Source organism: Tachypleus tridentatus, chromosome 8, assembly GCF_004210375.1.
Source record: "Tachypleus tridentatus isolate NWPU-2018 chromosome 8, ASM421037v1, whole genome shotgun sequence".
NCBI classification, from domain to species: Eukaryota; Metazoa; Arthropoda; class Merostomata; order Xiphosura; family Limulidae; genus Tachypleus; species Tachypleus tridentatus.
In genome coordinates, this window is record NC_134832.1 from 39,127,905 (window position 1) to 39,141,248 (window position 13,344).

General features: G+C 32.5%; 1 protein-coding gene across 2 annotated transcripts; it reads left to right on the top strand.

Moving 5' to 3' along the window:
* The first annotated feature begins 3,575 nt into the window (after positions 1-3,575).
* LOC143222214 (uncharacterized) lies at positions 3,576-8,979 on the top strand. 2 transcript variants are annotated; one of them, XM_076448345.1, is made up of 3 exons: positions 3,576-3,738; positions 6,188-6,416; positions 8,103-8,786. In XM_076448345.1, exons 1-3 carry the CDS (start codon positions 3,698-3,700, stop codon positions 8,172-8,174), a joined length of 342 nt encoding a protein of 113 aa, XP_076304460.1. In that variant the 5' UTR covers positions 3,576-3,697; the 3' UTR covers positions 8,175-8,786. The 2 variants fall into 2 exon arrangements, with proteins under 2 accessions (XP_076304460.1, XP_076304459.1); XM_076448344.1 differs by lacking the exon at positions 3,576-3,738 and having other exon boundaries at positions 8,103-8,979.
* Positions 8,980-13,344: the final 4,365 nt, after the last annotated feature.

Here is a 13,344-nt window from a genome sequence, read left to right on the forward strand (position 1 = left end):
ATTATATTAGTATTGGTAATATAACCTAGATTACAGGGTAATCCATTCTTGTCTATTTCCCATATTATATTTATAATAAAATAAACGTTTCAAGTTTTTAGGTTGTTCATACGCTACAATGACATTAATATTACTTAAGGATCTTTTTATAGGACAAGAGGCAAAGAATGCCTCGTACTCCTTAATATTATTAACTTTTAACTATGAGATATAGGTTGTGATGACTGGTAACATTTCTGACTGATCTTTAGACATGTAGAACATGGCGTAAAACGTAAAGTTGTCAATTAGGCCTTTAGATTAATTTCCATTTAATAAAAACATTTTGAATTCATTTAATCTAACATTTCTTTTTTTATTGTTAACATTCTATAAAACTCTCTGTGCTAACGTACGTGGGATTTTTGTTTTTGACAGTGTCTAGGGTGGTTAATTCTAAAACCCAAATATTCGTGGAAATTAGTGGGTTTATAAGAAATAGTTTCTAGAGAGCCATTGTAAGATATTTCAATCACTATATCCAAATAATATTCAGATTTATAAGACTTTCTGACAATGAATTTAATGTTTGGATCAAGATTATTTAAAATTTGACTAAAATTACATCAGTTTAGATATTCAATCCAAATAATACAGCAATCAGCAATCAAATTTAACAGATGCTTTGATCAACAATGGTGTATATTTCTCTTCTAGAAACATATTAACAAAATAGCATATGTAGGTGCCATTCCTGTATCTATGGCGGTTACTCTTATCTGGCGGTAGAAATAATTACACTATGTAACAAATTTTTTACTTTTTCTTGTTCCTGGGTAGAAACTGTTATTTTCTAATTGCTTATGCCCAAAGTAAATTTAAAAGACGTATTTTTCTCTTCAGAGTTTGCTTTTGTGATCTGGGTAATGAAATTCTCATACTTACCCATTTTCCAGATCAATCCAGGTAGATTCAGTGCTGAGTAGCTGATATACAATTTTTCCCAACTTACAAGAATTTTCAAAAACGTTCTAGAATGAGAATGGTACTTTTCTGGCTAAAATTTGAATAAGTTCTGTTCTAGTTAATTATGTATAAGGACTATGACTAAAAAGAAAAGACAAATTCCATTACTGCGCTTTACAAATAATCTTCAAAATGAAAATAGCAAAGTTATTTAGGTGCACCCCACAAAACATCCAATAGAGATATGTAATTTGTGAAATACTACTACACAATTAGGCGACTTTTGGATAAAATATTGTTAGATTTTTATAAAAACATCTTCACATAGACTGACTGGTAAATTATAAAAGCAATTCGCATATTTATGTTTACGGAATTTTAGGGTAAAAGTTATAACAACTTTTCTGGTCAACTTTAAAGTGCTGCAACAATGATATTAACAATTGGGAAATTCTCGCTCACGACCGCACCACCTGGAGATTCATTATCTATCAGGGAGCAGAATTCTTTGAGTCATCAAAAATACAACAATTTGAAGAGAAGCGAGAGAAGAGGAAACAACGTCAGCTACTACTGAAACCTCTCCTTTCCTCTGAACTGACTTGTCCTTACTGGCAGAAAGACCTGTGCAGCAAGGATTAGCTTCATTAGCCATCTCTGGACCCATGTATGAACTTGGAGGACCATCATCCTCGACCTCGAGGGATCGCCACGACGAATAGTACTGTTACTAAAGTTTAAAATTTAAGTTATGATGCAAATATCAAAACATTTTCCTGACATCTCGTGAAAAAGTGAACCATTTTTATCAAATAATATTCTGATATTTGTCTCACAGAGCAGTTTGTCTGCGGGAGCACTGACTGAGCCTGATGCCTGTTTTTGTATATAGTATCTCCGATATAAATAACTTTCAACCAGCACAATTTTATTTAAAACTATCAGCATAAACTCATGTGATATGCTTCGTTATACCTCTTGACGAGATGTATTTGGAAAACGCATGAAAAGTTGATGTAGGTATTGGCCACGAGATGTCGACGTGGTTTTAGAGTTTGCGAAATCTACTGCAAAATATTAAATTGTAGTTCACTTATCTTTTCTGAGTTTAATTCAATAAACGCGAGTGTTGTTCGACTTCAAACTTTTAACATTCACACGAATAATGGGAAGCGCCATAAGATGATTAGCATAGTTCTTAACAACAACTTGAGAATCCCTTTAGAATGGGAAGTAAACTTTATTTTTATCAATTTGAGCCTACTTGTGTGTATATTAGGTTCAGTTGCTGCCACTTTTCAAAACTCCTCAAAACATTTCTTCAATAAAGCTTATCCTTGTTGACAGTTTACCTTATGACAGGTGAACTTCAAATACGCGTTTCATCTTTTCATATTGATGCAAAATAAAATATTTTGGTAACACGAAGTTTTAAAGAGAAAGCTTTGTTGTTGCACGGTTTTTGACTTATTTCAGAATTTTAAAATAGAAATTATTAGTAACGTTAATTTTTTTAAAGCTCAGACAATTTTTGACAGGTTATTTAGGAAGAGCGGTCGTGATGAAACTCAGATCTGACCTGAAGACAAATGGCGAAAGACTCAAAATGTCGTACTCTGCACTTGTTTCTACAACCAGTAATTGAGACAATTTTCTTTTAGTACATCTTCGAATGCTACTCGAGGAATATCTGCGCTAGCCATCTCTAATTCCAATCTAATGAACTGGAATAAGTGTTAGATACTTTGCAGCACCACCGCCATCTCTTCAGTTGCTATCATTCTGACAACAGTGGATTTTAATTCAATCACATCTTGTACTGCGTTGTAAAGGACCTGTAGATATATAATCTGGCACGATAACTATTGGCATACTCGGCCCAGTTGAGATTAGAGTTAACATTGAAAACACCAGATAAAAGAAACAAGCCAGCTATAATAGCCAGCCCTTTTGACTTACAGGGAAAAATAAGTTTGAGTTCTAATTGATAATCTCGGTCTTTTGTACACACAATTTTAACAGATAATTCTTTTAACAAAGTAATTATCAGGCTTACGAATTTAAACTTCATAAGTTTTGGTTTTAATAGAGGATTTTTTCGTAATTCAGCTACATTGAATGTAAAACATTTATACAAGTAATAAAAACATGGATCTAATTGTGATAATTTGATCATTTCATTTACTACAATGAACATTTATTACGTTTGAGTTCTATAATGATCGATACGAAACGTCGGGGCAGTAACAAAAGTGGTAAACTTTCAATGAACTCTTTTTAATGTTAAGGATTATTGCGATAAAATATTCACAACGTATGTAAGGAATGCAATTCCCGAAATACGTTACACATAATAATTAATTAAAATACAAAATATGATGTTCCCGTTTGTCTTAGAATCTCAACATTTCCGATGTATTTCAATTAAAAATACATTTCGTCTTATTTCTTAATGACTTCCATATCCAAAGAAAATGTATTCGCAAATGGTGATTAATTTTTTTTTCAAACTGAAGTAGGCTATTTCTTGATAATGTTTTCAAAGTTCAATTCTTACTGAAAATTCTATTTACTCGTAATTCTTAAAGAGTTTTATTTCAAACGTATATGATTGTTATTGTAAATTATATTATACAGTGCTCTCTATATAAACAGATATCAGGTTTCATAGTTCTTGGTTAGATAGTGCAAACGTTAAGTTTGACGCCTGATTCAATAACATAACTCTTCATTTTTTATCAGTGTTGTGGCTATGTTTTATGTATGGAGGTCAGGTATAGCCAATCAGCAATGGTAAGATATAAGCTATCGTCGATGGTTAAATAATATGTAGAAATTAATTAATTTGTGTAGTCAAATATAAGTTATTATTTAAGTCAACTGGAGATCTGTAAGGACGATTACAGTTTGTGTTTAAGTGGAACGATCTTAAGGAAGCTATGAAGCAAAATGTTGAGTGTCTACTAAAGAAAAATGCCATGTTTAAAATACTTAAACATTGTTAATTATCATTGTTCTGCTACTATTACTACAGAGAATCAATTTATTAGTATGCTTTCGTGTTTGCTCTTTTTAGTTAACTTAACAATCTTTCAGCCACTCCTGCTCTCGATAAACTCTCGTTCGCCAGATTTACAAGTGTGATTGTTTTGTACACGTACAAAGGCTATATAACACACACATGCGCCAACTTATGTAACAAATATAAAAACATATGAAATCCTGCTAAAACAATCAAAATCTATGTTAAAGTTAAAATTACATTAACACATTTCATTGATAAAAAGAATATTTATTAGATAAAATAAAATATAACTCAACCAGACGAAAATTGTACAAGAAAAACATCAAAAGCTTAAGAAAAGGTGTTCTTAGTGTAATGACAAATGGTCATTCATAAGTAGATTTTGAAAAAACAAAAAACTTTCGGCTTAGAATACAAATGCTCTGAGTACAAAACAGACTTACAGCGATTAAAAGCCTGAAACCAAAGTATTTGGAAGTAGTTATCTTCTTAGAGAGTATGGAATATCCAACCCCAAAATATCATCAAGAAGATACGATCCATGATAAGATTCGTTTTAGGTAAAGTAGGAAATAAAAAGCATAATGCTTATAACAATTACATATTGGGTTGAGGAATAATTCGTGAGCGTTTTTTCAAGTTAAAAAAATATATTCATAAATGAAACGCTTTCGCAAAATATTTCATGTCATTTGGTCGATAATTTTTTGCTCTAATAGATGGTGTGTTTGATTTTCATATGTCTTTAATTTTTGCTTTCATTTTCAGCTCATTAAATGGAATGTCAAGTGGACAAAATCGAGCATTTTCGACACCATCTGCTTTTCGCATTTAATTTTTTGCAATTTCGTTTAAAACAATGCATGCTATATACCTAGGTATTACATGAAATAAAGTATCATAATAAATGTTTTGGGTGTAATGTGTTCATACATTGAAGTATTGTATAGTCTTGCATGTAATGCTTGAATGAAATTATTTAAAAACGCTCACGAATTATTCCTCAACCTAATAAAATAATTCAAAATTTAAGCAAATGGCTAAAGGTTCAGTCGCATAACCATAATTTAATTTTTAAAAATATTTTTGATTTGTTTTAAATAATTTTGTTTATACACACATACATATATGCTGGTCAGTTATTTTATAATTACTTGACTTATATAAGATATAGATATAGGGAATATAGGGAGTGAAATAGGGGAATTAAATCCAAAAGGCGACATCCGCATGTCACTCTCAGGGAGGTCCAAAGGATACGTGCCAGGTTAGTCCAGCTGATAAACACATACTTTTGTGAAATAATGGTTTAAGTTACTTGTTTATAGATTTGAATAAGATGAATAATGATTTAGGCGTTAGCTTTAGTAGTATGAGAAAATTAGTCCCTGTAAAGTTTATTAAGTGACATTCAGTCTGAAGACATAGTGTCAAAGAAAGCTAATTTGTTTAACTTCTATATAAACTTCCAAATGGCTTTAACTTTTAGCGTAAATGATACCGAGTCATAGCCTATTTGGTGTTAATAGTGCTTTAAAATGGATTATCCGTTTCAATATTGAATAAAAATCTAATTTCATTATGTTATGTTTGACTTCAAAATTTTCATGTAAGCAATACGTTTCAACGAAGATAACTATAATACTCAATAAATCACAAGATATTCTCTCCCTCTAGACAGATTGTAAGTTATCTGTCAGTAAATACCAACGAAGAAGAGATAATAATACAAGTGAAACTTTGTCAACTAACGAAGTAAGTATTAGTTGTGGAGAAAAAAGACAAATAATGTTAAGGAAACAAAAAAGAAAGGATGAATATAAAATTAAACCTGTTTAATTTCTGTATAAATCATTTATTGTAAATGACTTTTAAAGTGTAAGTTGCTCTTTATTTACGTTGTTCCTCTTAAAAATTTGAATGAAATCTCGACTGATTCTCATATACAGTGTCCAATCGTCACCCCCAAATAAGGGACATTGCGTGAACGGTTAATTAAAGAATTGTTGAATTGTCTGAGTTTTTCTAATAGATGTAAATAAAACTTATTAAAATTATCATACGATTTTAATGGCAATGAGACGCTATACAAACCTTTTATTCTTAAACTCAGTTGCCTGCCAAATATATTATATCAAACACGTCTCTACAAAGTTGATTAAATATTAATTATACTTCTCATACGACATTTTATGTTTCTAAACATTTCTGTTTTAGGGAAGGAGAGATAGAAAACATGTTGCTTTCCCTACAGGTTAACATCAGGCCACTTGAAGGAAGGATGAGTCAATTTAATGTTATGGAATATGTCTTTAAAATCAATAACATTGACAGCAGACTGGAGGCCATACTTCAAAAAGTAGAAGAAAATGACAATAAATTGTTAGCCTTACAATCAGAGGTGGAACGACTATCTCAACAGCTCAGTTCTCGTTCACGAGATAAGGTGATGCATATTTGTCGCAAATTATTAAATACAACTGAAATAAACATATAATTTAAAACGTAGAAACATTTTAAAGTAATATTTTCGAAGTTAAACATTATTGGCTTAAAATGATAAACTATTTGTTGAAGTTACACATCAAACACCACCTTCATTCGTAACAAGATTAATATTGTTGTAATTTTTTTTATTGTTAGTCGTTTTTTTGTTCTTCGTGAAGTCCAGTACTGTTATTTTAATATATTTCTATAACACTTGGTAGGTTATCTTTCTCGATAAAACTAACTTAAGAATAAAACTTAGTAGCTATTGACTCTTCAGTTTCTTCTCGTATTTATGGCAAAAAATAAAAAAGATGCACGACACAGAACTGATTTATTGACTAACTAAGAGATGATTTGTCTTAGTACCTGATTAACTCGTCAACAACAATTTCCTGGTGTTCTTATGCAATATCTTTTTTCCCAAGTCTCAAGACAATTTGCGATACTATATCAAACCTATACAATCAGAAAATTCCTAGATGGAAAATAGCATCATTATACCCTACTAAACTCCTTTTAGGAAATATTACATCTGAATTACATCTACATGGATCTTGTTCGGGCCATGAAACGTTTAGATTATTAAATATTAAATAAGTTTGTACCTTATTTTTTTAAAGTATAATGCGTATAGAAATACTACATACTATTACACGTTTTTATTTCTTTGAAATACTCTTTTTATGTGTTGAAATATTACTGAGGTAATCATTCCTTGGATATAATTCAGCGGTAAGTTTAGAGACTTGCAACCAAAACGTAGGGTTCAATCTTCTGCAAGAACAAATATCCCATTTCATATAATTGCAGGAAAAAAAGGACAACAATTAATACCAAAAATTACACAATTGGATTTAAAGTTTTAAAAATATTTTACAATATATGTTATAAGTCGTAACCGTTATTACGAAGAAATAACAAAAATCCACTTTATGATTTAAATTCTACTTTTTAATAAAGTAACTACAACCAAACAATAGAATTTTCTATACGGTTGTTGCTGTTTTGAATGAAACGCAAAGCTCAACAATGGGCTATCTGTGCTCTGCCCACCACGGGTATTGAAACACGGTTTTTAGCGGTGTTTGTAAGTCCGCAGACATACCGCTGAGCTAGTGGAGAACTTCTATGCAGAAGTTAATGCATTAAATGCATTTAAAACAACGACAGGATGTTTGATTTCGTACAAAGTTGTTTTTGCTAGCCTTCCATAGTTTACATAATTTTATTGCTGAAAGAAACCTGACATGAAATAAAGTATTAGGATTAAATTCCTTGTGTTAATTACACTAAGATTGGCGAAGCATATGTATATCGGTAGTTTGTGTAATTAAGACCGATAATAATTTTATTATATCTTTATTTTCTAGTAAATAGCTAGTAAAAAAAAGATAATAATTATTAACACCTTTATTCAGATGTAAAACATTATTAGTCTGATTTTCTTTTTTGCAACACAGCCATTTATATTGTAAATTGTTTAGTCAAAATATCCAAATCGTTACCTCGTTTTACAGGGAACGTGATAAGTTTCATTGGACAGAAAACCTCCATGACTAACCATAGCAAAACACGAATTTACTAACAGTTTTGTGATAGTTACACATAATTATTAAAATATAATATATATTTATATTTGCAGAGTACCCCAGGCAGGTCAGATGAGTCTGAACAGAATCAGCCTCTCGTTTTAAGAGAAAGTAGAAGGTTATAGCCAGAAAATTTTAAGCGCTCATCAGACCCTTTTAGATATCTTGAAAGTTACTAATGAAAAAGTAACGAATGGATTAAATAAGATGTTTGAAAAATTCAATTCATTCGTCCAACTTAAATCTTTGGAAAATTCTTTTCAACGTGTTGCTCAGAATGTGGAAATAGTTCATGGGAAGATCAACTCCATAACTACAACAAATGCCGTTACCAGTACCGTAGTGGAAAACTTACAGGTAATGATTGAAAACGGATTTTTAGATTTACAGAATATTCTGAGGAAAGATCTTGATTTCAGGAATACGCTATCCGGCATCAAACCTTTCATAGAAAACATACAAAAGGAAGTGATTCAAGGAATCAGTATTGGTAAACAGCATTCAACGGAGATGTGGGGGAAAGTAATTGAGATTTTCAATTCCACTTTCTTCCCTGTATCCAATCTCAGAACTATTAGAACAGTGTTTGATGAAATAAAAACGGAAGTTGACAAGCTAAGAAACTTGGAAATAAAATTTCAGAAAGCTAATTCGGCTAAAAACTACATTAAGGACGAAATAGATAAGCTTTTTGCTTTAAATCCTACTATGCAATCACATATGGGTCACCTTAAACTGTCTATAGATACAATAAAAGATGAATGGTACAAGTTGACATCTAATCTTACCAACAGCATGAAAACGTTGGATAACGTTTTCCCACCGCTACAGAATAATTCTGATAGAAAAGAATTTTGTTTGCAGGAAGCTGCGAGCATTGTTAAAGTTGTTGAAGATATCAAAACTAGAGTTTAACAGTTGGAGACAATTAATATCGGACATCAGATGGTAATATTAGTAACCGCTTAGTTCAAGATTTATAGACACAATGTATTTTCAAAACTATGTCTAGTATATTTAATACTAAACGCTTACCTGAACGTAAGATACTAAATACTTTGACACCTAAGATACCATTTCCAACATATTCATTTAACTTTAAAATATTTTATACTTCTGCTATACCCCTGAAAATAACGTCCAAGAAACAAACTGGATAAATTACTGATTAACTAAATCTGTCTTCCTTTACAAAACAGCGCAAAATTGTTTTATATTTTTACAAGTAGAAACTTTAAGAGAAAAGGGAAGTAGATCCAGACATCAATAATTAAAAGAGAAGGAGCTTTTTATCATATAATTGGCCTGGCATGGCCAAGCGCGTAAGGCGTGCGACTCGTAATCCGAGGGTCGCGGGTTCGCGCCCGCGTCGCGCTAAACATGCTCGCCCTCCCAGCCGTGGGGTGTATAATGTTACGGCCAATCCCACTATTCATTGGTAAAAGAGTAGCCCAAGAGTTGGCGGTGGGTGGTGATGACTAGCTGCCTTCCCTCTAGTCTTACACTGCTAAATTAGGGACGGCTAGCACAGATAGCCCTCGAGTAGCTTTGTGCGAAATTCCAAAACAAACAAAACAAATCATATAATTAATTTAAAATTTTAACTGTCAAATTAAATGGTGTTTAGTTCAAGTCATGACATCAGAAAATAGAATAAGACAAGATACATCGGTCTGTTGCAAAATATAAACAATTACTTATGTCTGAATTATCTGAAAATTTACTTTTTATATTTACAGAAATTTATAATTTTTAGAAAGTTAAAACGTCTGCCATTTTTTAAAGTTTGTCCGTTGCTTATTAGTTCCTTAGACACTGTGAGCTGATTGGCTACCTCAGGGACAGTGGGAAAGATGATGACGTCATAATGTCAGAGATTATTACTTCCATGAAGTGGTACCAAAGGGCGTATTCATATGATGATGATTCAGCAGATAATTTGTGAGCGATCCACCCGAGAGTAATCTAGATCAATGTGTCACCAATTGTATAGTAAATAATTGAAGTCATAAAGTTAATATGTTATCTAATTTGCATAATGTTGTGTTTATGATTATCACAATTACAATTTCGCTTTATAATAAAAAAATAAATATATTTTACAAAGGCAGGCAGTATTTCTATAGAAGGAAATGCTTAATAAATATAGTGCTGTTAGGGTGGATGATGTTTATATAAATGGATAGTTCAATAGGATGATGACCTCATTATGTGATTAAGTCCTGATAGTTCACGAGTGAACCATCAGAGGGCTATATAGTTCAACATGTCATAAAATTTATAGATTTTTCTTATACATTATATATGTTTCTATACGTGTATAGTGTTACAAAGGTTTTATAAGCAGATGATGTTATTAAGAACAATATTAGCATAGTTCATAGGGTCATCAATTAACCAATAATATTTGACCTTATCTTCCTTATTTGTATAAACTAACATTTATATATTTACTTGTATTACATGTGTTTGTATAGAAGGATAGTATTACTGACAATCTTAGTACACTACTGAAGAGTTTTTATCACATCCAATCTAGAACTCGCACATTTGAAAGTTAAAATTACTACTGCTTGCAAATGTAACTTACTAAGATCAAAACATAATCTATCTTTATGAGGATGTTTATACACATAAAGACATATCAGTATCGTCCATCTCCGTATCAGTATGTTCACGTAATACTAAACCTTGACGCAGCAAGAAACGTAAACTTCTGAATATTTTGGCTAGACTTCTTTTGCATTCTTTCTGCTGCTTCTTTTTTCAATCACGTAGCTGGACAGTCACTAGAGTTACATCAAGTGAACCTTCTAAAGATATAGCGAATCTGTGCTAAGAGGAGGATTGGTGTTCGTTGAATTTCTGTTTTGCCTTTTTCCAGTTGCAAAAACCGGTGAATATAAAGGTATACTTCACTAGCCTCTCCAATTTCCCTGTAAAAAGGCCTCTATTTTCCGCCTTAGCACAATGAAAGCATATGACTTTTTGAGTCTGAGTGTCGAAGTGCAGCCATGGGAACTCATCAAACCACGTGCCCTGGAAGTTGATATTTTGAGATTTTGCTTTCTGTCGTGGTTACAGTTGTGCGTCTGGATGATATGGCTTTCCACGCTGTACCTGTGGAGTGTCAGATTTTTCATTACTGCACAAACTTGTTTCACAACTATCTGGTGGTTCATGTTGTGCAATAGTTGCACAACCATTTTCAGACTCGTCCCCTGATGAACATGGTATTTCCTCTGTATGGCAAGTTTCTATTCCTTTGCTTGAGGTTGTTGGGTTATCTGCATTGTCACTTGTAGTACTAGTAATTGGCTTGCAGAACTGTCTAATATCAGAAAGTTTCAGACGCTTGTTTGTCATAATTGTAATCTGTTTCCCAGATGACTCAACAGGCTAAAATACAGTCTTTATTGAAAACTCTAACGTACAACGAACAAAGCTAGAACAAAATGAAAGTAGTACTGAACTGTACAATGTATTTAAGTCGAAAGCGCGAACCTCACAGTGACTACCGAGCCGACTGACCGCCTGGTTATCGCTGGGACAATAATGTTTGCTAGTTACAACACAAGTAATTGCAAGTTTCTCGAAAAATACACAATCACAAATATATTATATTCCTGTTAAAGCTCATCAAAAGGAAAACACTTTGTGATATAATGTTTATAAGCATGTCTAGTGAATAAAAACACCAAAACAAAAACTAGCAATACAATTCGAGTAGAGGCTTCAGGCTGTTGAAATCGCTCCTTTTGTGTTCTAATTATACAAGAAAATACAATATTTTTACTATCTATGATAAGAGAATATATTGTTCTTTTACCATAAAGCACCAGCATTTTATTAGAGAGCGGTGATAATCTGAAATTTCATGGATTAATGAGGGCCACAAACACAGGTCTAATGAGCCCTGTTGTAAAATCGAGGCTCATACTAAAGGGAGGGTGATGTAGGGCGCGTCTGGATCCGAGCGCCCCGAACCTGTCGTTAACTGTATACTAAACGTACACTATGGTCAGCGGCTTCGGCAGCTAAGGAGAGTAAGGCGTTCGACAATAAAACCGGCCAGACATGCATAATAACAAATGGCGTAGGAAAACCGCACAATATACACATAAGATTAATGCAGCTACAAGCTACAAATGGCCTGCCAGATCTAGATCACAGGAGTTTACGCTTGGGAGTAATATTTTCGAATTTCATGTTCTGTTCAATCTCTTGTGATGAAAATTTTACTTAATCTTACATACACTACGTACAAAACGTAGGTAGATTCTGTGATAGTGTTTGCAAGCCTTGCTTGTATACTTAGGCCTACTGACTGATACTTACGAACTATCGCTTAAATCGAAAAGCTTAGAAGCACGCCTATATTAAAGATGTACATTTCGGCTACTGAAAAAGCCTACATCTAGGCGTAATTATGTAATTCGATTGGCAAGAACACGAGAATCACAAAAACAAACACACAATTTGTAGGCCTGTGATGCAATAAAACAATTCAAAGACCAAACTGTAGGGAGATGATTGTATGCACCATACCCCCACCTAAAATGAAGGGGGGATGTATCCCTCCATCCCCCCAGGATCTACGCCCCTGATAATTGATTGTTTTGGAATGAAGGACAAAACTACCCAAAGAACTATCTGTGATCTGTCCATCAGGGGTATGGAAACCCAATTTCTAGCGGTGTGAGTCCGCAGACATATCGGTGTGCAACTAGAAGTATTAAACATTAATGAGACAGCCATAAAAAACTAGCATGTTTCAACAAAAGAGTTGAATTCTCCAAATATCAATTTGTTTTCGCTTGTTATAACAGTCAGCGTGAAAAACTGATCACAAAATTAGAAAAATTCACTAATTTTTATGTAACACAGACAAGTATATCCAATTAGTTATATTAATTGCAATAGTGACGGTATTTTTGTTTATATTTTTGTGAGTCGTATATTATTAATAATCCTGTAGCCAACAGCTATAGATCTATAAAAGATTTGGTGCGTAAATAGTTTTGAGAATTTGATAGACCCAATTGGTAATTTTAGGGTTAACTTATAATTGCCTTATTGTTCAACTACTGTATACCCAAAGAGAAATCCCTTTAGTGGTAATTCGAGAGTTAGAGCCATTCGAAATATTTTTTTTAAATTGTGGAATGTTCTACTACTTACAGATTGAAGCAACCAAATGTTTGACAAGTAGTTTATTTTGTATTTGTATTATAACATTGTACGTAATCTATATAACTTAAAACTTTGTTTTGTGTTCAAATAAACAGCTTTGTT